A 25661-nucleotide genomic window follows, 5' to 3' on the forward strand; every position below is an offset into this window, starting at 1 on the left:
TCGCAGTCTTAGATTTTCTGACAGAAGTAATAAGAGAAAACCGGGTTGGTAATAGCGGCTTTGTAGAATGCTTCCTCAATAAAGGCGCGATGGGGCTGAAAAAGAAGAAAGGCATTGCAGGGGATACTAAACAAAGACTACCTCAAACTGAGAAAATTGGTACAAACTTTGTGCTCTAGAAAGAACAAATCAAATTGGAAAAACGGTGGAAAAGAAAAGAAAAGGCGAAATTAACTTGGAAAGATAGTTACTATGCATACAAACAAAAGCAGGCACTCAACTAGGTCAAAACCGCATGCCTTACAAATCAGAGAATGAGGTGGGACGTCTTGCGTCTCATGCAGAGATGGCAGAGTCAGATAATTCAACATTACTTTGGGAAAAGTCAAACACATTTGTAAAAGAACACATACCTGTTGGCTAGAAATCCGTATCCATCCTTTAACCCTGTCAGCCTCTTATCGGAAAGTCCATTAGTAGACACTAATGTAATGTTGTTAAACCTCAAATGTGGGCTAAAAACGTAAAAACACAGCACGTTACAAGTGGATGGTGCTCTATTTTGCAGCATTTCGACTAAACACTGGAATAAATTACACACAAAACACACCTTTTTATGATATAGTAAATATAACTGCAAATGTGGTGCTCGGGAAATGAGTTGCATTTAAAGAGTGTCCAATGGATGGTAGCTGAGTAACAGCTATCCATGACGGGCTACTCTTCTTATTACAAAGGCACCATAACCGATGCTTGGTCTACCTATATCAAGAGCTTTCCATAGTTAGCCATGCTAAAACGGCCTCATCTCAAACATACAGTAATTCCAATTCCTGAAGCAATTTTCCTCTAACAATTAGGGTGAGAATGAAGTGAGTGGATATCGAGGCCTTTCTTGATTAGACCGGGATTTGCCACTTTCTGTTTGCACATCTACCTGAAAGTAGTCTGCAGCATATACAGTAGCAGTTATACACTCAAACATTAAAGCAGTCACTTTTCAAACATCTTGCAAAATGTTGGATGTAAAACCACGGAGTTCAGGCGCTAATTCTACGCATCCTAGATATATATTGAAATCGAACGTAAAATGGGCATGTTTTCAAGATGGAGTTGTAGTACTCATTGGCACCAAATGCTTGAACCTCTGCTTTCTGATGTCCATCGAAATTATGAAAACACAATGGTGCTGGAAGTATTAGACTACCATACTAGGCCCCAGAATAGGTGTAAACCAGCACAAGATGACTGCCCCCTATTGAGCACTGCAGCAAAGCAGAGGTGCAGTCCTCTTGGAGTCACAGAGTCATGGACCACCTCTGACACATGTTATCTTCTGTGCAAGGTAAGAGGCCGGCCAGGATCCTTGTCTATATGTGTGCCCAGTTGGATACAGAATGAGTACCTGCTTGGCAAGGTCCCATGGTTATGACGCTATCGGAGAAGAGAAATAACGTTGCACTTTAAAATGGGTAGCAACAACTGGAAACTCTTTGATGCAGGAAAGCTTGTTATTCATTAGAATTAGTTTGTACTCATTGCCCCAGACTGTTGGTCGACCACAGCAGATGAAGAGCTTTCATGGGACAACTGTTCTGGGCAACTAGTTGAGACTGCGCCTAAACATTCACAGTTCAAGCCTGTCTGCTCACTAAAATGTATAACACCTATTCTGGTATGCTGCCCCACGCCATAGCTACAGGCTCACTACCCCCTTACCCCCACCCGCCAAGCTATTCTGATTGTACTCTTGAAATCCACCAAAAAGCACAAAATTGCTAATCATACAGGTCTGTAAGAAACTGGGTTATTGGTTGAGGGGAGAGGAACACCCACTCGGGAAACAACCACAATCCTTGTCACGGTGAACCAAAAAAGTCACTAACCCTCTGGTAGCTTAGCAAAAAAGCAGTCAGGCTTAACGTAGGGGCAAGGTGTAAACTATTTATGCAGGACACCAACGGAAACAAGATGAACACAAAACACAAGAAAAATCCCAAACCAATTTCGAAAAAATAGAATACATTTTAACAAATAAAATGATACCTGAACAACAAAAATACAATAAGTGGAACTGGATATATTAAACTTTAATATTTTAAGTAGATATAACACCTAAAAGCACAAAGCTCCACTCGCGGTCATCTGGTCTTGCTAGACCGGGGCAAAGTCACAAGCTGAGGCTGACCATGATGAAGCGTGGGATGGATAAAGGAACCCGGTTAGTCCCGGCTGAAAAAGTACATTCTCAAAGTCTGGCTTGAAGATTTTCATTTGTGGGGGGGGGGGCTACAAGGAGCAGGGAGTGTGTCTTGGATGGTCATCGCTGTAGTAAGAAGAGGAGGCCTGGTGTTGTGTGCGGTGGTCACTGCAGCATTAAGATCATGTTGGGCATCGCAGACAGATGTTGCTGGAACTTCCCATTGGCAGTTCCCACAGGCTGTTGTTGCTGTAGCGCGAAGTGCAGATCTCACATATGCCAGTCGTTGCTGGCGGTAGTTGTAAAGCAAAAGGCCAGGCTCAAAGGAGCTTTGCGTTGGTGGTCGTCGTGCGAGTCTTTGCGCAAATGGGCCTGTTTACCATCATGAAGGGCCCCAAACTTCAGGATTTCAACTTTTCTGATAGATGAGTGCACTTTGATGCCAGCGAAGTGTCCACAACCTGGGGGGGGCACCTTCTGGGGATCAGGGACTCACTCTGGCAGAGACCAGCAGGGCTCTGGCAGATCCAGTTGCAGGTCCAGCGCATCAAGTCAGCTGGGCAGTTGCAAGGAGGAGCTGGAGCTTGTTGTGTCCCTATAGCTCTGCACAGGTTGCCAGCCAACTGACCCTTGGAGTCAATCAAGTAGCCTGGGGTGAAGGAATCAGGTCCAGTCTTCCTTCTCAGATGTCAGGGCAGGCCTCAAGCAGCAGGACAGTCATCTGAGGGACAAGGCAGGCCCAAACAGCTGTCCAGTCCTCTGGGGAACAAGGCAGGCCTCAAGCAGCAGGGCAGTCTTCTGGGGAACAGGACAGTCCTTCCTCTTGTAATGTCTGCAAGTCCAGGAGTGTACTGATAACAGGCTATGGGGGTCCAATATTGAGGAGATAGGGCTTGCAACAGTGAAAAAAACGACTTTAGGAGTTTTTCACTGCTAGAACATGTGAAATGTAAACTCACATGTCCTACTTTTTAAATACAATCCACAATCCATGAAGCTCTCCCTACTCCTCACTTCGGCCCCCCACCGCGAACAAAACTATTTGCGGCAGATGTTGAAAAGGTAACTTTTTTAACTGGACTAACCTGGTTGCTTTAGGGCCTACCTTAAGGTTAACTTAAATGTGATACAAAAGGAAGGCTTAGGACTGGCAAAAGATTTATTTTGCCAGGTCAAAAGTAGCATTTTAACACTGCATTACATCCTGTAGAGACAGGCCTGAGAAATGTTTTAAAAGGCTACTTTATTAAGTAGCACAATGAGTGCTCCAGGTCAATCGGGCTTGTAGCATCTAATGTACTGGCCCTGGGTACGTGTAGTACCATTTACTAGAAACTAAGTAAAGTAAATGAAATGTACCAATCAGGTGTAAGCAAATTATACCATGTTTTAGGTAGGGAGCACAAGCCCTTTAACACTGGCTAGTCATGGCAAAGTGCACAGAGTCCTAATGCCAACAAAAAGGGGCTCAGCAACAGAAGGCCAAACATTTGGGGTAGAGCCTACAAAAAGGCCTCTTTCATTAATCAATGGCCACGCTAAAATATTTGCGATTCTTATTGCCAACAAATTACTCATGTTGATCTCGAAATGGTGTTGCTGGACCAAGCTTGGTTCATTCATAGAAAGTCAACGATACACAATCAAAGCACCATATTTGCCACCCTCCACCAAATCAAGCCACATACAGATGCAGTGGCAGTCTTTCTGGATGCTACAAAGTCCTTTGACTTGCTTGATTGGCACCATCTCAAGACATATGAGATCGAATCGAATACCCAATTTTTTCTTGAAACTAATTGGCATAATATATACTTGCCTGTAGCTAAGTTATATATAAATGAATGGGTCTCACTGCCAATTCCACTAGAACGTGGAGCTCAGAAAGACTGGCACTGATCGGAGGTAGGGGGTGTAGGACGCAAGAGGTAGGGGCAGGGGCGGGAGGACGCAGGAATAAAAACAAAATAAAATAAAAACTTACCTTCTCGCCACTTCCTCGCCCCATAGTCCTCTCTTATTGGCCCTTACCGGAAGCACACCAAGGCAACCAGTCAGCCAATCACAACGCTGCTTTAGCAGCGTTGTGATTGGTCTGAGCGCCATTCCGGCGCTCAGACGCTGACTGGGGCCTGGCCATGTTCTCCAAGTAGGCTGTAATGGAGCCTGCATGGAGAACATGCGAAGAGCGCAAGACTGTTTGGGCGGCCCGAGAGGGCTGGCCAAGCAGTCACTGCGCACTTTAGGAGGGTGCTACCACTCCTCCCCTGCCCCCGCCCCCTAATGCAAAGCTGGTGGAAGTAGGAGAAAATAAAATGATAATAACTTGAGTTATTATCATTTTATTTTTCCTTTGTGTCACTGCAAAAAACAGTGGGGCGACGCTGCTCTGCCTTACATGAGGAGCCGCCACTGCAATATCCCCTTTATTATTTGCGCTGTCACTTGAGCTCTTGGCTGCTAAGCCCAGCCAAAAAAATGCACAACACATGTAATCCTTCCACAATCGTCCACATTTGATGTCACTTTATACCAATGAAATAATGCTTTAGCTCACGGAACCCCGGTGAAGAATAACCCCATATTACAGGAATTTACCAGACTTGGGTAAAAATTGATTTTCCATTTCAACACCGCTAAGAACTCATTAAATACATGGGTTTTTGGCTGAGTCACGTTAAAAATTAAATCATTGGGCTTAATTATGACAGTGCAATGAATAATCTTGTGGGATAGATAAACAGATGGCTTAAACTTTAGCTCACGCTCACTGGTAGAACTGGGTTACTTAAAATGATTATACTTCCAAAATATATATATATTACTTTATGAACATATCCATTACTGTCAACAAAAGCTTCTTTCGGTCTCTTACGAGACTGCTTATCAAGCTCGCCTGGGAAAACAACAAAAAACAGAATCCAGTGGAAAAATGAAAACTTGCTGGAAAAACAAGGGGGAGTTACGGTCCTAACATGGAACTGTATTACCTATGTGCACAGGCCCACTCACACACTACTGGTTTAAACCACAAAGCTACATTGTCCATCTAGTGGTAGAAAAGGATCTTGCAGATCCCAGCCCACTCCCAAATGCCACATGGTCAAAACAAATAGTGGCGACTGAGGAAATATACATGGTCTACTGCACATTCGCGGCCGGCATGACTCGCAAGTAGGGATCCGCGGGGAGGTTTTAATTAGAATTTTTTTTAAACGTACCTTACCGGGTCCCGTGCTGCCTCAGCTCCTGGCCGGGTCCTGCGTTTTCCTGCTGCTCTCCTAAACATGAATCAGCCACAGGCAGCCTCCCTCCCTTACCCTAAAGCAAACACAATGCTGCAATGGCAGCGTTGGTTGTGATTGATGGGGACGGCACCGGGATGGGCGCCTATGTGGAGGCCATTTTCTCTATGTAGGCTGTATGCAGCCTACATAGAGACAAGGCAGAGTGCCCATGACTGGTTTAGTTGGGCCCAGAGGGCAGACCAAACAGTCCGGGCCCACAGCACTGGGCAAGCCACTCCTCCCTGCCCCGCCCACCCGCCTGCCCCCTACCAGGCATACCCTTCTGCTTTCTCGCAGTGCGAGAAGCAGAAACATCAAATGGTATTTAAAATACCATTTTATGTTTCTGCTTCTCACACCACGAGAAAGCAGTGGGGCGACGCTCCTCCGCCCTAATGGAGGAGCCGCACCTGCCACTGCACAGCCTCTAAAGTATTATACAGACAGCACAGTTCTCTCACCACACACCCACTCTTTCCCATGACTGGCAACCATAAAGTGACATCACAGTCATATGAGTTAAATATAAATACAGCTATACGAGAGAGGGAATTTCATTACATTAGACATGCTGAAAACATACGTAAAGCTCACTCCACTATACATCTTCCTGTATCATAGAATCAAAGAAAGGTGCAGACAAATCTCGGCAGAATTCCACCAGGAACCTGAATGCTTTGGCCCCCTTAACAGCACTATAGCTGCTAGTCACCTAAGAAGCTTAAAGCTATATTATACTGGGGAGCTGACTTTTGATGCACATGTTTTAGGGATGAGGATGCAGGGTTTTCCCACTTTGGGTGGACATATGCGAGAACATTTGAATACCGGAGGCACATTATGAGGAAAATTAACCTACCCTGCAGACGTCTCCAGTTATAGAGCTTCTTAGCTGGGTCAAAAAAGTATTTCCCTTCCAACACAAAGTCTCGCCCTAGCATAGATGCTGGCATAATGGTTGGATGCAAAACAATGGGTTTGCAGAAGCTGGCCTGCTATGAAAATGTGGCTGTCTGAACTAACAGACTGCTGTGAGCAAACTCAATTTTATGAGGAACTTATATCGGAAGCCTCCTGTCCTAAAGATAGTTGGAGCTGGTTCAGACATTATGTACATTTGCGCCGCCAGCCCATCAAAAGATGAGGATGTGAGAGGGATGATTCAACGAACGACGCGTGAAGGGTACGAATTGATCGTTGAGATGAATACGAACATACTTATATGGCATAATGGTACAAGTTCTAAGTTGTTCCCTTTTAAGTCTGTTGTAACTTACTTCAGAATAAAGGGAAAATGTATTTAATACACATATATATTTCCTTGTATAGAATGGTCCTGGCTTTGGCTACACAAGTTCCTCCTTCCAAAAACTCCAGGTGCTGGTAACCCTCCATCGTCATTAAATCCATAATGACCCCAGTTCTCCTATATTATCTGTACAATAGAGAAGACTCTTAATTACCAGAGGGACAGTGTGTACAGGAGCAGCAAGAAAGGAGGGCTAAGGGATGCCATTATTGCAGAAATATACAAACTTCACATATTTAATAATATGTGGTCCTACAACAGTTAGATCCCATCAAATATATAGTGCAGTAAAGCCATTGCTAGATCCTGTGCAGAATTATGATTTTAAAGTAGCATGACAGAAAAAATAGCTCTGTCCTAGGGAATTTTCATTTGCCTCTCCTGCTCTTACTGCCTGCATGACAATCAATTTGTTGCTAAACTCAAGGGGATGTTATTCTAGTAATTATAGTTAAGTCCTTGGATATTGAGGTGTGTAATATGTAATCATGTTCCACAAAAATATAAAATATCTGTGGAATCATATGTAGCATCTCGGGCAATCCAGGAGATGCAATAAAAACACTCCTTAAGCTCTTACAAAATAGAGAAGGGATGAGAATATTGCAATTTAGGATTAACCATTTCAGATAATTGCTTCCCATGTCTTCCCAGCTGCGATTTAAGTGTTCTATGGAGCCACAAAGTCACTGCATTGAAATCACTCCTCACAAGTTGGGGAGGGAATGCATTGCAATGACTTTATGAGATATTCCAATGATTTGAGGTATAGGGGTCTGTTCCCTTGTGCCTTCCACAGTAACCACACCAATGTTCTACCCCACACCTTCAATGTTTTCGATGTTCCTAGCTACAAAAGCAAATCCTCTTTTGCTTTCTCAATTTTTAGTAGAACAGTACCCATTTTGGATAATTTCCACTTATACCTAAGCTAGATATCCATGAACTTTTGCCTGGCCCATAATATTAAGAGTGCATGCATGGCAATGACTCTATCGGTTAGGGGAACAATACAAGAGCTGCTTCAAGATAGAAGATATAATTTATAGGCATTGTAACTCCAGAATGTACAAATCAGTGCAACAATGTGTGTTGCGTTACTTTGGACATTAGGGCCATGATAACCACAAGACAGTGAAAGCAGATAATTACAGTAAATGAAAATAAACACACACATTTCTGAACCATGGTTTAAAGAATATGATTACAATAAAATGAGAGGAAACTGTAAAAACAGGAATTACAAAACATGTAACAATGACATAACCCAATTCAGGACCGTTGCGAGCACTAACTTATGAAAAAGTGGGAGAAAACGGAGGTATCTTTAGTACACGTTTTTCCACTTTGAACGCTCAAAAGTACTCCCTTTCCGAATGCAAATGTATTTTTTATATTTCCAACACTCTGCTTTGGACTTGGCACAAGTCGACACAACTAGTTTTGTTTAAAACATGTTAAATAGAGTAAATTAATTCATTACTATATTTGTGTTTGAAAAATGAAGACGAGACAGAATGTGTACTAGGGTACAGTGGGCCAGGCCAGCTTGAATTCGAACAAGGGTAACCCCACGAAGAGTTACCTAGTAGCTTCGCTCCATGTTGCTAGTTAAAAATCAAGGGTGTGTTTTCAGGGGTTTATAAAAACCAGGTGGAGTGAATGTGCATTCAGGTACAGCTGAAAGTGGTTAAAGGTTGGCAACTATATTCGGTAGAATCCGCCCCAGTGTTTTCGCTAGTTGCACTTGGACTGCCTAAAACTGATGCAAAATATGTAGATGGTCATTTCATGCACATTTAAAGCCTTTTTTGTAGAAGGCCTTATAGTAATGCAGACAACTTGAATTTTGAGACAACAGAAAAAGGCAGTGGATCAAACTGATGCCGCACATGCAACTGATATCTCCCAAGACAAAAATTTGTTGGATCCAATAATTTGAATATAACAATGTGTGCACACACTGCAAGCACCTTCCGCCCAAAGAGTGCCAACTTAGGTAAGGTGAAAACGGAAACAAGCAAGCAGAGGTGCACTACTTCTACAAACGTTCGTCCAATTCCAGATATATCCACAATATTCCGGTAATAGTTGAAATTCTTCTCTTTATTGTTGCATCGTCAATATATATCACAGAAAGGGTCAGCCAACGCGTTTCGTCCACATACATGTGGACTTCTTCAGGGCACAAAAAGAATAAGGAATATCCGTCCTCACATAAAAGGAAGAATTACTGAAGTCTATTTATCTTAGATTGTTGAAAATATAATATAAATTCATCAAGAAGAGATCCATCAAATAAGCCCAAACCTTTGAAGTACCCAGCTATATCAGGATACGTGTGGGAAGCACTATGTCACTGTGCTTATTTCTTAGAAGTCAATAGAAGAGGGGTAAGAATCCGCCCCTCATCCAACACCACAACTGGTGTGGAGCCAGCAAAAGATCGTGGTACTTCAATTTTATTTCTTGAATATTGACATGCGATCTACTGGGACACAATAGGGAGGTTCATAAAGTGGATTTCGTGTATGCCTTATAGTTAATATTGTAGAGTAATTCCTATATTCCCAATCAGCTCTGTTCATTGGAATAATATATCCTATAGATATGACGTAGGGCTTAAGTCAATAGGTCTCTATCAAAAATACTAAACTTAATTGTGAGTGCCAGCTAGCTCAGAGGCCCCTAGAAACTTTCTCAAATTCACAAGAAGGGATTAGCTTCTGACAACTGCATAAACATGACAACTTTGTTTCCCAAGAATAAGAATATATCTCTCAGAGTCGTGGAAACAATAGATAAGTATTTCACTCAGTCAATCGTGCATGCTTCGTTTCTACAGAGTTGCAGAGAAATAGAGAGACGGGCGTTTTCAAAAAAAGGTTTATTGAACAGTCTTCTTTCTCATGCAAGAGAGGTGAACTGCTACAATCATTAGACAGAATGGAAAGTATAATACGTACAGCGAGAATAGAGTTATAAAATAATACTGTAAGAGTGTATGGTTTCTAAGCCATATACAAATACATACATAAATAGCACATACTAAAATGCTCAACTGGTGCTTCTAAAATACGCCTACCCCAATGTACCTAACCTAAATCTAGTACGAGGGAAGAAGTAAGTATGATCTTTTGTTTGCATAGGTTTAGTTTTGCCAAGAATCTACCAAAGGTTTTTCTAGGTTCTAATCATCTCCATACCTTGGAATGAAGGAGGTCTGGTATCTCTGTCTCGGGACTCGATTTCCCAACACCCCGTAAGGGGAGTCAGAAACACTGGAGCTGGATTTCTCAGCAGAGGAGGGCAGCTTCCTGATCAGTGCGTCAGCTGGAGAGTTGGCTTCCTTCGGCACCTGCTGTAGCGAGCTGCGTCAGGCAAGTAGGTCATCGAACTGCTCTGAACCACCGTGCTTTGCTATAGCAAGTGAAGGTATATTTATACCTTGAATGTGTTTAGGAATGCCTTGTTTGATATAAAGTCAGGCATATGAACGTCATGAATGAACCCCTAGGGACTAGTTGTTCATTGTAAAACTGAGTTCTTGGAGAAATCAATATTCAAGCAAGGGGAAGTCCCTCACAGCTTAAGCTGGTTTTCCAAGAAATCGTTGTGACGTTTGGTGAACGGATAAAAGTAGCCATGCCTGTTTTTGAGTAGCATGGGCTATGCCTAAATAAGGGCTTGATTTCTATGCCTATATAAGGGCAACGTGAATTGTACCTATTTAAGGGCATGAATCGGAAAAATCCATTCGGATTCTAAAACGACATACAACAATATTACTGTACAGTTTGGCTACCTTGTTTTGTACTTAGTGTGTCTATTGTTAATTAATTTTGGAGACTTGTATGAACATGTTGCAGTTTTGATGCAATGTGAGCGGTGGTCTAGTGATCGCTCTGTGCCTGGTTTGTATGAGTCAAAGGACGTCTAAAAGAAGGATAGTTGGAGATTATTCAGAGATACTATGCTTTTGAATGTGGTTGATTAAAGGCTATGCCAACTGTACTACCTTCTCCCCACCTTCACTGAGTACTCAAGCATCTATTTTTTTTTATAAATCTTTTTATTTGAAAAACTAGCTCTATATCATTTGCACATCGGTTAGCAAAGGAAGTTCATTTATTATTTACAAAGAAAATCAGCTACAGAATCAATAATAACGAGCAATCCCACCTACCACGACAGACCCTTCCCCCCATTGACAAAGCACTACTAGACCTCCAGTTTTGAACCCACTAGTGCAGACAAATTACAATCCCCACCCACCACTCACTCCTTCCTCTCCACATCAGGAGCATAACGTGCCCCTTCGTATTACTTCCATAGCCCAAGGAACCTGTTGCGTGCATGTGCCCCTGGACTACCTCAGCAGGCGCCCAGACACAGAGCAACAGATACCACCTCCGTTTCCCCTCAGGACGGTGCGTCATCCGCCTGAGAGTCCATCCACTCCCCTCTATACCTCCTCCAAGCCGCCCATATTTTTTCCCATTTCTTAGGACAACCTCGACTTTTGTAGATGACCTTTTCAGCCCGTTGGTACCAATCTAGATCTCTCTTCCAATGTAGGCAAGAGATTCTCTTGGCCACCATACTCGCCAAAGCGAACCAAATTTTGTCCTATTTCGGCCAGGGGGTGTCACTGGTGACTCCTAAGATATGCCATCTGGCCTCCATCGGAACGTCCGTTCCCACCACTTCCGACATGATTCCCGCCAGTCTGGACCAGTACGCCCTGATTGTGGCGCAGTCCCACAATATGTGGAAGAAGGTCCCTTCCTCCCCACACCCCCGTATGCAAAAGCGAAGTCCACATAACCTATCAGGTATTGCGTCGTGCGTGGGGTGTATGACCTATGCAGGATGCGCAATTGGACGAGCCTAAACCTAGCTCGAATCGCCACTTCACGGGGACACTGCAAGGCCTCCCCCCAGTCATCATCCTCTAGCAGCCCCAGATCAGACTCCCATTTTTCCCGCAGGGGCCCCAGTGGGTCAGCAATGTTATTTATAAGCTTCCTATATGTGAGGGAGATAGCCTTATCAATCATGGGGTCTAGGAGTAACATATATCCTCCAGCGGAGCGTACTCAGGTATATCCTCCCCTTGCAGTAGGTGACGGTGTATGGCATGCTCAAGCTGTTGGTAGTGTAGGAACTCCCCACTCCCCATCTGAAATTCAGCCTGTAAGTCTGCAAATTCTACCAACCTCCCCCGTTTCCAGATATCTCCCAGTACATCGATACCAATTATGCTCCACTGACGCAGCTCCTGTAGTTTTGCCACTTCCGGTAAAAAGGTACCAGCCCACAGAGGAGTCTGTTCCGTGAGCTTTGCTTACCATCCTAGTAGTTTTGTCGCCCGTTTCCACACTCCAACCACCGCTGCCGTCTGGGGAGGTAGAGCTCGACCCTGCCGGTCCCTGGTATATAGGGCTGCTAGGTAGGTACTGCTACCAAAGGCTTACCTATCCACCCTGTAGGCTGGTTCCTCCATTGGGGCAAACACCCATCCATTAACATTGATTAACTGGGTCGCCCAGTAATAGAGTCGGACATCCGGCACGGCCAATCCTCCCTCATACGGTCCCCTTTGCAGAGATATTCTTGGACATCCACCACTCCAAAAAAATGGAACATTGTTCAGATTCAATCGTTCTAAAGATTTGGTCCGGGACTGGAAAGGGAGTACACTGTAAAGCATATAGCAGGCGAGGGAGGGTCATCATTTTGAATAAGACGGCCCCATCAAGGAGAGCGGGAGGGATCTCCAATGCTCTACATCCCTGTGAAGATGGTCCAATTGCGCCAACACGTTCAGGCGCAAAAACTCTGAGTCTGACTGTGTGATCCAGATTCCTAAGTATTTAAAGATGTCCTTCCAGGCCAGGCCGCGACAGTCTGTTGACAGCCGCGGCTGCGGCCCCGCCAGGACATGTCCCAGGGACTTGTCCCAGTTTATACGGTACCCGGAATAGGTACCGAACTCATGTAGAATTTCCATTAGTCTTCGAATGGAAGCGTCGGGCCTTTGTACATAAAGGAGGATGTCGTCAGCATATAATGAGATACGTTGCTCCCATCCCCCACCAGGGTCTATGCCCCATACCATGGGGTCTGCCCGCACCCAATGTGCCAGAGGTTCTAGAGCTAATGCAAACAAGGTAGGCAAGAGGGGGCAACCCTGACGTGTGCCCCAGCTCAGATGAAACTCTCTTGATAACACTCCATTGACCCGAACTCTCGCGAGCGGCTCAGTGTATAAAAGTCGCACCCATGTTTGAAATTGGTCTCCGAACCCCATCTTTTCAAGGACAGCGTAGACATAATGCCATTCCATACTGTTGAACGCCATACGGGCATCCAATGACAATAAGGCCGCAGGCACCTCGGGTCGCGCCGCCACCCCCTGCAGGACTCCGAACATACGCCTTAAATTTAGTCGCGTGCTCCTGTGGGGCATGAAGCCCGATTGGTCGGGATGGATCAATGACTGGATAACTGCCCCTAGCCTTGTAGCCAATATTTTACCAAGTACCTTCGTTTCAAAATTAAGTAGGGATATAGGCCGGTAGGAACTGCACAGCTCCTGCGGCTTACCGGCTTTGTGGAATACCACAATTGTCCCCGATCGCAGGTCCTTGGGAAGTGCCCCTTTCTGTTTGGCTTCGTTAAACATATTCAGCATATGGGGCGCGAGTCGGCTCGATACGCACCCAAATGCTTCAGCCGGAAACCTGTTGGGTCCCGGTGCCTTCCCTGCCTGCATGTCACTCATGGCATCCTCCACTTCCTTAACCATTATGGGGACTCTAGGCTATCCCTACCCACTTGTTCCAGGGCAGGCAGCTGCAAGGGGGCCAAAAAATCTCTGCATTCCTGCTCCCTCCTTGTGGTGTGTGATCTATAGACATTATCATAATACTGTGCAAATTCCGCCGCTATCTCTTTGCCTGTGGTTACCACAGCCCCGTCCAACCGCTTGATCCCCGGTACCCAGTTACGCTCCCGATCTCGTTTCTCCAGCCAGGCTATCATTTTGTTGGTCTTGTCCCCCAGGTAATAGACTCGTCTCTGGATTGCCAGAGCATGAGATCTTGCCTGATCAGTGAGCATATCTCTTATTTCTTTTTCCAAGAGCTGTCGCCTATGCCTCCTGTCCTGATTTTGCTCAGGGGATCCCTCTCCCACGCCCTCCAGATCCTGCAGGTCCCGTTCTAGTTTGTCTATTTGCGCGTGTTTGTCCTTACGCCGCTTACCCACTTCTGCCTGCACAAAATCTCTTGCCACGATCTTATATGCCTCCCATACAATACTATGCGAGCTAACAGACCCCACATTATCAGTAAAATATTGGCCTACTCGCTCTCTGAATCCCTCCTGAAACTCCTGGTCTTTCGATAAATGTATCTAGCCGGGGGGGATTGACCCATTCTCTTTATGGACCCCGGAGATATACTTCCACTGGGGAATGGTCAGATATCCCTCTGGCCCTATGGCACCCGCCCTGGAACAGACCCATGCACCCCACCTGCGTGAATAGATAATCAATTCTAGACCCTGAGCCGTGAGCTGCCGATATGTGTGTGTATTGCCGAACTAGGGGATTGTGTGCCCTCCAAAGATCCACCAGGCCCATAGCACGTATAAAGTCACGGAAGTGATAGTCCCCCCCCCCCTTGGTGGGTTGATTCTGTGATCTATCCAAGTCTCTCTCCATTACTGCATTCATGTCTCCTCCCAGGATCAGGATCCCCGATGTAATTTCCAGCAAAAATTTCCCAATGTCCGGGAGAGTGGTGCCGTGTAGTCTAGGAGGAATTTACAGCGAGCAAAGGGGGATCGTCTTGCCCTCCCACTGAGCCGTCAGTGCCGCAAAGCGCCCCAGGGGGTCCAACCATTGTCTCCCGATAACTAGCGGTAGTGAGTGCTTAATGAGTATCCCCACCCCCCTGGAGCCTGTGGTAAAACCGGCATGCGCCCGCAGCGTGTATCCAAATCTATTAAGGGCCTCACAGTGATTCCCAAGTTGGTGCGTTTCCTGGAGTAGGACGATGTCTGGTGCGTGTCTATGTAAGTATTGGAGTACCATGGTACGCTTTATCTTGTTCTGTAGGCCGTTAACATTCCATGATAGAATACTAATGTGTCTGGCATGTGGCATGTGCATTAAAGAGAGTTGACACAAACTTCCGGGGGGACAATTGCCTTATCCTCCCTCCCCCCGCTTCCCGCTTGCCTACCGCTAGTGCCTTTGGAGCCAAAACTAATACATCATATAAGAAGAAAAAATAGAAAAACACACAAGCAACCTTGTCCCCCCCATCCCTAAAACTGTCCCCCCTCCCTGCTACCCTGCTATGCCGGCCAACGTGGCCAGACATCCCCCAACAAGCAGAGCGCCTGTAGCCTTTTCAACGAAAACTTAGGGGGTGAGTACTGCTACCTAGTCCCGCAACTTGAGGGCTCCCGTGAGCCCCATACTGCAACCTGTTAGCTGCCGCAACCTGCTCTATTACCCTCGAATTCACTTTCAGGCCTCCCAATCACATTCAGTGGATCTCCTCCCCTCCCTCCAACAGTACCAGGCGGCCCAGTATTGATTTCTCCAGTCCTGAAGGGGCCCCCCTCGCCATCTACCCTCCAGGATAGAGCCCAGTGCCACCCCTAGTGTGCAGTCATTACATGCATAGAAGAGTCAATATACATCATGTGAACTTCCGCAAAAGACCTGCGCTTCCAAGCGGTCCGGGCCACCTCACCCCTTGTCCTACGAGGCCGACAGACTTCGAGGCCCGTTCCTGTTAATGGGCATAGTGTCCCCCCGTTGTCGACGTTCTCTTCCCACTGAGTCAATCGAGGATGTCAGAGACTGCGGCACCGCGTTTCTCCAGCCGCCCCTAGATCCAGGGTCCCCCAACGCACCCATGTGTTCCTCCAACCAGGAATGTACATCCTACGGGAAGGTGAAGAAAAAGGATTTGCCATCTGCTAACAGCTTGAGTTTTGCTGGAAAGAACATCATATATTTGATGCCCTTTTCTCAGAGCACTTTCTTCACTCCATCAAAGGACCGGCGCTCCTGCTGGACCTTCAGCGTGAAATCTAGGAAGAGTCGGATGGTAGCATTGTCGAGCCTTAGATCACCATGTTGGCGAGCAGCCTCCAGGATAGTATCACGATCTCTGTAGTTAAGGATCCGCGCAATAATTGTCCGAGGTGGGGCCCCCGGGCGCTACGGAGGGACAGGTGCCCGATGGGCTCTCTGAATAGCAAAGTCAAGTCAAGTCAGAGAATTTATATAGCGCACTACATACCCATAGGGTCTCAAGGCGCTTGAGGAGGGGTGGGGAATTACTTGTCAAATATCCACGTTTTAAGTTGCTTTCTGAATGCTAGGTGGTTCTGGGTAAGTCGAAGGTAAGTGGGAAGTGAGTTCCAGGTTTTAGCTGCCAGGTAGGAGAAGGATCTACCTCCCATGGTGTTTTTGTTGATGCGAGGTACAGTGGCAAGGGCTTGGTTGGATGATCGTAGCTGGCGAGAGGGGGTGTAGAAGGACAGTCGTGTGTTGAGGCATTCTGGTCCGATTTCGTAGAGTGCTTTGTGTGCGTGGGTTAGGAGCCGGAAAGGGATCCTCTTATTGACGGGAAGCCAGTGGAGGTTTTTCAGGTGACCAGAGATATGTTCTTTACGCGGGATGTCTAATATGAGCCTGGCTGAGGCGTTTTGGATCCGTTGGAGTTTTTTCTGGAGTTTAGCGGTAGTACCGGCGTAGAGGGTATTTCCATAGTCCAGTCGGCTCGTGACCAGAGCGTGGGTGACCGTTTTCCTAGTTTCGGTGGGGATCCAACGAAATGTTTTTTTGAGCATGCGAAGAATGTTGAAGCAGGATGAGGAGACGGCGTTGACTTGTCTGTTCATTGAAAGTGAGGAATCCAGGATGACGCCCAGGTTACGAGCGTGGTCTGTCGGGATGGGTGCTTTTCCAAGGGCTTCTGGCCACCAAGAGTCGTCCCATGCGGAAGGGGAGGTACCTAAGATGAGGACTTCTGTTTTATCCGAGTTCAGTTTCAGACGGCTGTGTTTCATCCATTCGGCTACTTCTTTCATTCCTTCGTGTAGGTTAGTTTTGGCGGTGCTAGGGTCATTGGTGAGTGATAGGATCAGTTGAGTGTCATCCGCGTAGGAGATGATGTTGAGGTTGTGTTGGCGGGCGATGGCCGCGAGGGGGCTCATGTATACGTTGAAAAGGGTGGGGCTGAGTGAGGATCCTTGTGGTACGCCGCAGATGACTTCAGTGGCCTCTGACTTGAATGGTGGAAGGCGGACTCTCTGGGTTCTTCCGGTGAGGAACGAGGTGATCCATTCTAGTGCTTTTCCATGGATTCCGATGTTTCTGAGGCGCTGTAGAAGGGTGCTATGACAGACTGTGTCAAAGGCTGCGGAGAGGTCGAGGAGGATAAGGGCGACTGTGTCTCCATTGTCCAATAGAGTTCGAATGTCGTCTGTTGCTGCGATTAGGGCGGTCTCAGTACTGTGTTTTGCTCGGAAGCCGGACTGTGAGGAGTCGAGGGATTTGTTGGCTTCGAGGAAGGCGGCGAGCTGGTTGTTGACAGTTTTCTCGATGACTTTGGCCGGGAATGGAAGGAGCGAGATGGGGCGGTAATTTTTGAGTTCGGTGGGGTCCGCTGTGGGTTTTTTCAGAAGGGCGCTGAGTTCAGCGTGTTTCCAGCTTTCCGGGAAGGTGGCGGAGTTGAAGGAGCAGTTGATGACGTCTCGGAGGTGCGGTGCTATGATGGAGTCTGCTCTGTTGAAGATGTGGTGAGGGCATGGGTCTGTGGGGGATCCTGAGTGGATGGAGTTCATCAGGCGGATGGTGTCCTCAGTGGAGATTGGGTTCCAGTCATTAAGGATGTTCGAGGGGGGTGAAGGTCCAGCAGATGGTTGGGTGGGTTGGTCTCCGGGTTGGTCGTCGAAGCTGTTGTGGATGTCTGCAATTTTGTTGTGGAAGAATGAAGCTAGGGAGTCGCAGAGGGCTTGAGAGGGGGTGATGTCGTTAGAGTTGGCCGATGGATTGGTAAATTCCTTGACGATGTTGAAAAGTTCCTTGCTGTTGTGGGCGTTGTTATCTAGTCGGTCCTTGAAGGCGGTTTTCTTGGCCTTTCGGATCAGTTGGTGGTGTATGCGGGTGGCGTTTTTGAAGGCGTCCTTGGTGCCGGTGGTTGGGTCTTTTTTCCAGGCCTTCTCAAGGGAGCGGCAGAGTTTCTTGGATTTCTTAAGATCATCGTTGAACCATGAGGCCTTCTTGCTGCCAAGTTTGCTATGTCGTTTTTTCAGTGGTGCTAGGATGTCGGCGCTGTTGGATAACCATAGGGTGAGGTTGGTGGCGGCTTGGTCGGGGTTTGAGGAGTGGGCTGGGGGGTTTAGAAGAAGCGATGAGGAGATCTGGTCGATGGTGATTTTGTTCCAGTTTCTTTGCAGAGTTGGTTGGGGGTGGTTGTTGGGTTTGGGCTTGTTGTAGGTAAAGTGAACGCAGCTGTGGTCAGTCCAGAGGAGAGCCGTAGTGTGGCTGAAGGAGACATGGTTGCTGGAGGTGAAGATAGGGTCGAGAGTGTGACCTGCGATGTGGGTGGGGGAAGTGACCAGTTGTTTAAGTCCGAGGTTGGCGAGGTTGTCCAAAAGGGTGGTGGAGTTGCGGTCGTTGTTCTTTTCAATGTGAAAATTGAGGTCTCCCAGAAGGATGTAATCTTTGGAGGGGAGCGCGTGTGGAGTGATGAAGTCTGTGATGTCCTCACTAAATTGTGCGCGGGGTCCTGGTGGCCTGTAAAGGAGGGTGCCTCTGAGTGTGGTCTTGGGGTCGATGTGGATCTGGAAGTGAAGGTGTTCAGAGTTGGCGAGATTGACGTCAGAGCTGGTTGAGATGTGGATGGATTTCTTATGGACGATAGCGATTCCTCCTCCTGTGTGGTCGGTACGGTCCTTGCGTATGATCTTATAATTTTCTGGGATGGCAATGGTGATGTCTGGGGCGGAGGAGGCGTTCATCCATGTTTCTGTTAGGAAGGCGACGTCCGGAGAGATGGTGTCTAGTAGATTCCATAGGTCAATGGCGTGCCTGTGGACCGATCGGGTGTTGAGCAAGATGCATTGTAGGTGGTTGGGGTCGGGGATCTGTGGTGTGATCGTAGCGGAGTTGTTGACAGTGCCGGTGAATTTGCAGGAGTAGCATGAGAAAGGTCCATGGGTGTGTCCAGGAGCGGCTTGGACGCAGTTGGGGTAGCGGCCGGGGTTAAGGGCTAGAAGGGTGGTGGCATCGTAGGTAATGCGGGAGGGCTGGGCAATGCAAGGGCCAGGGGTCCTGGCACTGAGCGCGGTCCAGGCGCGGACGGGCGTAGACGGGCTTACCTTTGGCGCACCTTCGGCGCGAATTGGGCGCGATCGCTGCGCGTGCACGCTGCGCGTAGGTCCTACTAACATAAATGGAAAGTGGGGGGGGCGGAGCGAGGGCGGGTCAGCTGGGAGGCGGGAGCGGGGTGGAGCTACGGGCTGGGACGAGGCACAATCAGCAAATGGCGGCAGCAAGGCTAAAGTGAAACCAGGGTGAGTTTCTGAGTAAACAGGCTAAACGTGGACAGAAGCACCGTCACAATGGGGCAAAAGCTCCTCACACCACTCACAGCGCACCAGCAGATAAGCGCTACAGAAGCACATGTGCAGGAGCAAGCAGCAAGTTCCAATCAGGCACCAAACTACACTGCAGGCAAGTAAAGCGCTACGCTGATATCACAAAGCAGCAGGTATGCAAATAAGCCAGGCGCTACGATTCCAGCACTAAACAAGGCAGCAGGTATGTTAATTAGCCAGGCGCTACGATTCCAGCACTAAACAAGGCAGCAGGTATGTTAATTAGCCAGGCGCTACGATTCCAGCACTAAACAAGGCAGCAGGTAAGCTAATTAGCCAGGCGCTACGACTCCAGCACTAAACAAGGCAGCAGGTATGCTAATTAGCCAGGCGCTACGACTCCAGCAGTGAACAAAGCAGCAGGTATGCAAGTAAGGCAGGCGCTACGATACCAGCTGAGGGAGCGACCGTTCCTGCCAGAGTCAGGGTGGTCACAGCGCTGGGGCAGCCGGCTCCTTCCTGTTGTGTCCGTGTGAGGGCGGGTCAGCTGGGAGGCGGGAGCGGGGTGGAGCTACGGGCTGGGACGAGGCACAATCAGCAAATGGCGGCAGCAAGGCTAAAGTGAAACCAGGGTGAGTTTCTGAGTAAACAGGCTAAACGTGGACAGAAGCACCGTCACAATGGGGCAAAAGCTCCTCACACCACTCACAGCGCACGAGCAGATAAGCGCTACAGAAGCACATGTGCAGGAGCAAGCAGCAAGTTCCAATCAGGCACCAAACTACACTGCAGGCAAGTAAAGCGCTACGCTGATATCACAAAGCAGCAGGTATGCAAATAAGCCAGGCGCTACGATTCCAGCACTAAACAAGGCAGCAGGTATGTTAATTAGCCAGGCGCTACGATTCCAGCACTAAACAAGGCAGCAGGTATGTTAATTAGCCAGGCGCTACGATTCCAGCACTAAACAAGGCAGCAGGTAAGCTAATTAGCCAGGCGCTACGACTCCAGCACTAAACAAGGCAGCAGGTATGCTAATTAGCCAGGCGCTACGACTCCAGCAGTGAACAAAGCAGCAGGTATGCAAGTAAGGCAGGCGCTACGATACCAGCTGAGGGAGCGACCGTTCCTGCCAGAGTCAGGGTGGTCACAGCGCTGGGGCAGCCGGCTCCTTCCTGTTGTGTCCGTGTGAGGGCGGGTCAGCTGGGAGGCGGGAGCGGGGTGGAGCTACGGGCTGGGACGAGGCACAATCAGCAAATGGCGGCAGCAAGGCTAAAGTGAAACCAGGGTGAGTTTCTGAGTAAACAGGCTAAACGTGGACAGAAGCACCGTCACAATGGGGCAAAAGCTCCTCACACCACTCACAGCGCACCAGCAGATAAGCGCTACAGAAGCACATGTGCAGGAGCAAGCAGCAAGTTCCAATCAGGCACCAAACTACACTGCAGGCAAGTAAAGCGCTACGCTGATATCACAAAGCAGCAGGTATGCAAATAAGCCAGGCGCTCGATTCCAGCACTAAACAAGGCAGCAGGTATGTTAATTAGCCAGGCGCTACGATTCCAGCACTAAACAAGGCAGCAGGTATGCTAATTAGCCAGGCGCTACGACTCCAGCACTAAACAAAGCAGCAGGTATGCTAATTAGCCAGGCGCTACGACTCCAGCAGTGAACAAAGCAGCAGGTATGCAAGTAAGGCAGGCGCTACGATACCAGCTGAGGGAGCGACCGTTCCTGCCAGATCTTCCAGATACAAGTACAGGCTCAGCCCTTCCATCTTCTCCGGCACACCCACCAAGCGTATATTGTTTTTTGCGGGCCCGTCCTTCCTGGTCCAGTTGTTTGGTGGTACTCTGGAGTTCCGCAATACTCGCTGCATTTTGAGTGGCTTTCTCCGATGTTTTATTCAAGTCTGCTCTTTGCAGCGCAATTTCGATAGATACTTTGTCGATCTTAGCTTCCAGCATGGTCCCCAGCATCTGGATTGCTTGCATGATCGATGCCAAGGACGGCTCTTGCGTTTCTGTAAGGGCAGCGGCCAGTGCCTCGCCCCCTCCGCCCGTAGCGGCAGTGTAATTGTCCATGGTGTTGGTCTGGATCGTCGCGGATTTCTTGGGGCTCATAACCGTACCTGTAAACGCTAGGCCCACCAGCTGGGAGGGGGGAGACCCCAGTCACGCGGACCCATTGGCACCACTCCGCCCAGCCTCCAAACGTCCGCACTGCGTTCTTTTAGGGTCTCCTGCAAACTCAATAGCTGAGTCCACAAGTAGTCCCTCATTCAGTGCAGTCCCTTCTCACGGTGAGTGCTCCTCCAACCCACACGTGGGTGCACCACGCCAGGACCAACCATCCAAGAGACTCTCTTGCCGCCTCCCAGGGAATACAGGACAATGCGCCCAAGTCATTTGCCCGTGGTGCTGGTCCCTTTCCCAACGCTCATGCGCCCCTGACTTCCCGAGGCTCCTGCCACTCCCTTTCAAGCGTCTTGTCGTCCTCAGCCTTGGTCTTTGCCTTCCACCCTTCACATTCGTCACTCGCTGGGCCTCGCCACTGTGAAGGGCCCTTCTTCTGTCCTCCCCTTATGCCCCTTCAGAGCGCCAACTGCTGCCCACGCTGAGCAAGGAGCTTAGGGGTTGCTGACAATGGCCTACCTCCTGTAGCAGATGTGGGGCATTCCTGCCGTAGTGAAGGCCGCGTCCATCCATCGAACCTGCTGAGGACGCTCTCCCGAAGCTGCCGCCAGTTCCCTCGGGGCTCTCTCTTCCTCTCTTTGCCCGCCACCGGCGCCGACTGCGCCGTTCAGGGCACCTGCTGTGGGCGCTCTCCCGATGTTGCCGCCAGTGGGGCCCTGTCTTCCTCTCGTTGCCCGTCACCGGCGCCGACTGCGCCACTCAGGGCACCTGCTGTGGGCGACCTCCCGATGTTGCTGTCAGTTCCCCCGGGGCCCTCGCTTCCTCTCTTTGTCCGCCACCAGCGCCGTCCGCGCCGCTCAGGGCCCCCACCACCAGCCGCCGGGCTCTCCACTCACCCGGTGCCCGTCTCTTGCGCCGCTCCCCCGTCGTAGTTCTCTGGGCCTCGCAAAATTAACGTCGGGAGCGCTCTTCACCGCAATATAGGCCCCAGGGGATTTCCGATCGTAGGCAGCCGCCGCGGCGCCCTTCAGCGGCCCAAAGGGAGCAGGGACAGAATGCCTGGCACCAGAGCTCTCAATTACCCCCACTCGGCCGCCGGGACAGTGCGGCCACAGGCGAGATGCACAACGGGCATCTGTGGTCAGTCGGCGGGCCCGCCGCTCGTCGACGATTTTGTCCCTCCATCGCCGGCCTCAGAAACACGTGTGGCCGGGGCTCAGGACGGCTCTTTCCACTATGTAGGCCTCAGGAGGTTCCGGATTGTAGGTAGCCGCCGCAGCACTTCCACGCAATCAAGGGGGACCGGAGCAGGATCTTTCGGCATCGGAGCCTTTCCACCACACGAATCAGGACTCCAGGATCTTGAGGATGCAGGAGAAATCACGGATTATCGGGGCCTTTGGGAGTTCCTCACGGGAGCCGCATTAAAGTGTGGCCATCTTAGGTGTCGCCAGGCCACGCCCCCCTCAAGCATCTATTTTTAATCTATTAAGGAAGAGGCAGTATTTCTTCATCCACATGTTACTTTGTTATATTTTTCCGATTCTCATGTTCGGAGTGAAGGTTGATAAGGGCACCCCCTGCATACATCTGGAATTTTAAGTGATATTGTGTGATCACTTGTGCCGGGGTGAAGAGATATAAACATGCTAAAAAAAGGCTAGGGTGACAGGAAGGAGTGCTGGGCACACCCCAAATCATGCTTTTCATGGAGGATTGAGACAGCTAAATTCAGATTTATTAGCTGTGATTTTGCATTGTTTTATCTATTCTAGGACCGTGCCTGGGATACCTACTCACACTCACAGTCGTTTGATCAATATATCACAGTCTTCGGGTCATAAGATATAGACACAGCGGTACAAAAGGGGATGGTGATGGACGGAGCATCTGAACCAATCAAACACTCACACCCAGTCAACAGATCTGGGTTTAATCCATCACCGTTCTTTAGCCCACTCTGCCACCCCAGTTCAGACATGGCCATATGCAAATCAGTATGACCCTGTGCCTCATGGGAACATTCCAGCCCGGACTGCCAAGCCATGCCTTCCCTGGACCGGAAACAAGCTTCCGAGGACCGGTTTCTGGCATTCCAGCCGTCTTCAGCCCGGCTTGCTTGAATCCAGTGGCAAAGTGAGCAAGGGACTCACGTCTGAGCATACCCTGCCAATTTATGGCGAACAGAGCGGTATTGTCATTCAAAAGATATCTCCTTATGCTAATACAAATCACTTGCGTGTGATCTTTATTTTAATGTTTTAAAAATAACAATAAAAGTTACATTTTTATTTTATAAAGTTTTATATAGCGCGAACTTGATCTGCGTGTTCGTGCAAAGTAAACAAACAGACATACTCCTGGGCTGTAAAACTCCGGCTCTCAATAACGCGGATAAATAGTGTTTTGTGTTTTTAAGATCTTCGCTCGAACAGCAAGACTAAATTACTGGAAGTCTTCTGATAGTATGCACAAGTATGTTTATTATCAAGTTTACTAGTAGTCTTGCCATCATAAGACCCTTACTCCATCTTGTCTGCAATCAGCAGGATTCTTTCAAGCCTGAGTTATCGATTATATGTACAGACAACTTCAAGGATATGAAGCCTACAAAATGGCTGTGTTTAAGCAGGACATTTGGGACATTTTGTTCTGTGGCAGACTGGCATGCTTCGAGGCTCCAGAGCTCTCATCATTGGTTTATTTTCGCTTCTCGTGGAGAAGTGTGCAGGTTAGCAGATCGAACCAATAAAACATTAAGCAGGGGCACCTGCACGGTAGCCTCGGTACATCATTCCAGTAGGGATTTTACGTTGCTGTGGATACAAGGGGAGAGAACAGCTCGAAAATACTTGTAAATCAGGGAGGGATTAGAGTATCCAGGGAAATAAGTGAGAAGTATTGGGTTTCATTGCACGGCACTAAATGACAGCTGCCAGAACAGGCCTGAGCATCAGTTTCCTTGAAATCAAGGTCACATGGTTAATTTACTCTTAATACAACAGAAAAAGTATATTTATAAACCGGCTGTGTATTCACACACATAACATTTATGATTCTCAAAAGCTACTCGAACAGAGTTGACTGACATTGTACAATATTTACATTTTCCTACATCCACCAAAGAGAGGGTTTGCCATGTGTTAACATCTTGTGCAGAGTGTCAAGGAGCTTAGCTGTGTGTACTGTATGTGAAGCTAGCTGCAGAAATAAAAGCATGTACCGATCACAGTGCGCCTACATATTGTTTCAACATCCATATGGTTAACAATTGCCAGCGACACCATGACTCACGATACATACTTTCAAATATTTGGAATGTATACAGTACACTGATTGTTTTATTGGCCCGTTCCTGGTGATAGCCTGGTAGATCTCGCAGGACATTATTGTACCCCAATCTTCTCCACCACTGCCACTATTGAATTGAGCTGTATACATTTTACAATACCCTCCACAACACCTTTCCCAAAGTTACCGACTACAATGCTAGATATGACTCTGTCTCTTTATTTTAACTTTCATGTTGTCCTCCACAAATATTAAAATACTTGTACGCAAACACAGATTCGCAACCCTTCTGCACATAATCACTCTCCTCTTTTGGCTTCTCTAGCATTCTTTACAGAGCCATTCTATAGTCTCCACTATAATTCAAACCTCCCTTTGAGATTTTTAACATTTGCTGATTTCTTCAAAACTATATTATTATCCTGTTATTTTTATATGTTTCTTCTTTGATGATCCGTTTCTGATGTTTCGGTTTAGGGCAGTCTTCATCAGGACGTTCTCATCAAGTTCTGTATGTCTGACTGAAGCCTATACAATTTGCATCTGCTTTCCTTTTAAAATTGTCTTACCTTGCAGCTTCAAAAGCTTGCCATGGTTGAAAGACCCTTGCATATGGAGTATGTAAATTAAAGGGCTCAAGATTTGGATGCCACGACACCCATCTTACACTTTTGTAACACCTCACCAAATGAAAGCCAAAACAAGGTTCCCCATTTGGATTTAAAGGCAAATCCATCACTGTTTCTTAGGCGAGTGGAGGAGTCATTTATGCTTACACAATCAAAGGCTCCTTGATGACCCTTGCT

The 25661-nt window shown here is 47.9% G+C and overlaps 1 protein-coding gene across 3 annotated transcripts in view; it reads right to left on the reverse strand.

Annotated features, from left to right (window-relative positions):
• CFAP61 (cilia and flagella associated protein 61) overlaps positions 1-25661 on the reverse strand; it is a 1856219-nt gene that overhangs the window by 752922 nt on the left and 1077636 nt on the right. For all 3 annotated transcript variants that reach the window (XM_086927518.1, XM_086927517.1, XM_086927519.1), the window contains one exon: positions 414-515. In XM_086927518.1, coding sequence (XP_086783644.1) covers positions 414-515 — 102 coding nt within the window. The remainder of the gene's footprint in view (positions 1-413; positions 516-25661) is intronic.

The sequence above is a fragment of the Lissotriton vulgaris genome, chromosome 6, assembly GCF_964263255.1.
Source record: "Lissotriton vulgaris chromosome 6, aLisVul1.2, whole genome shotgun sequence".
NCBI lineage: Eukaryota > Metazoa > Chordata > Amphibia > Caudata > Salamandridae > Lissotriton > Lissotriton vulgaris.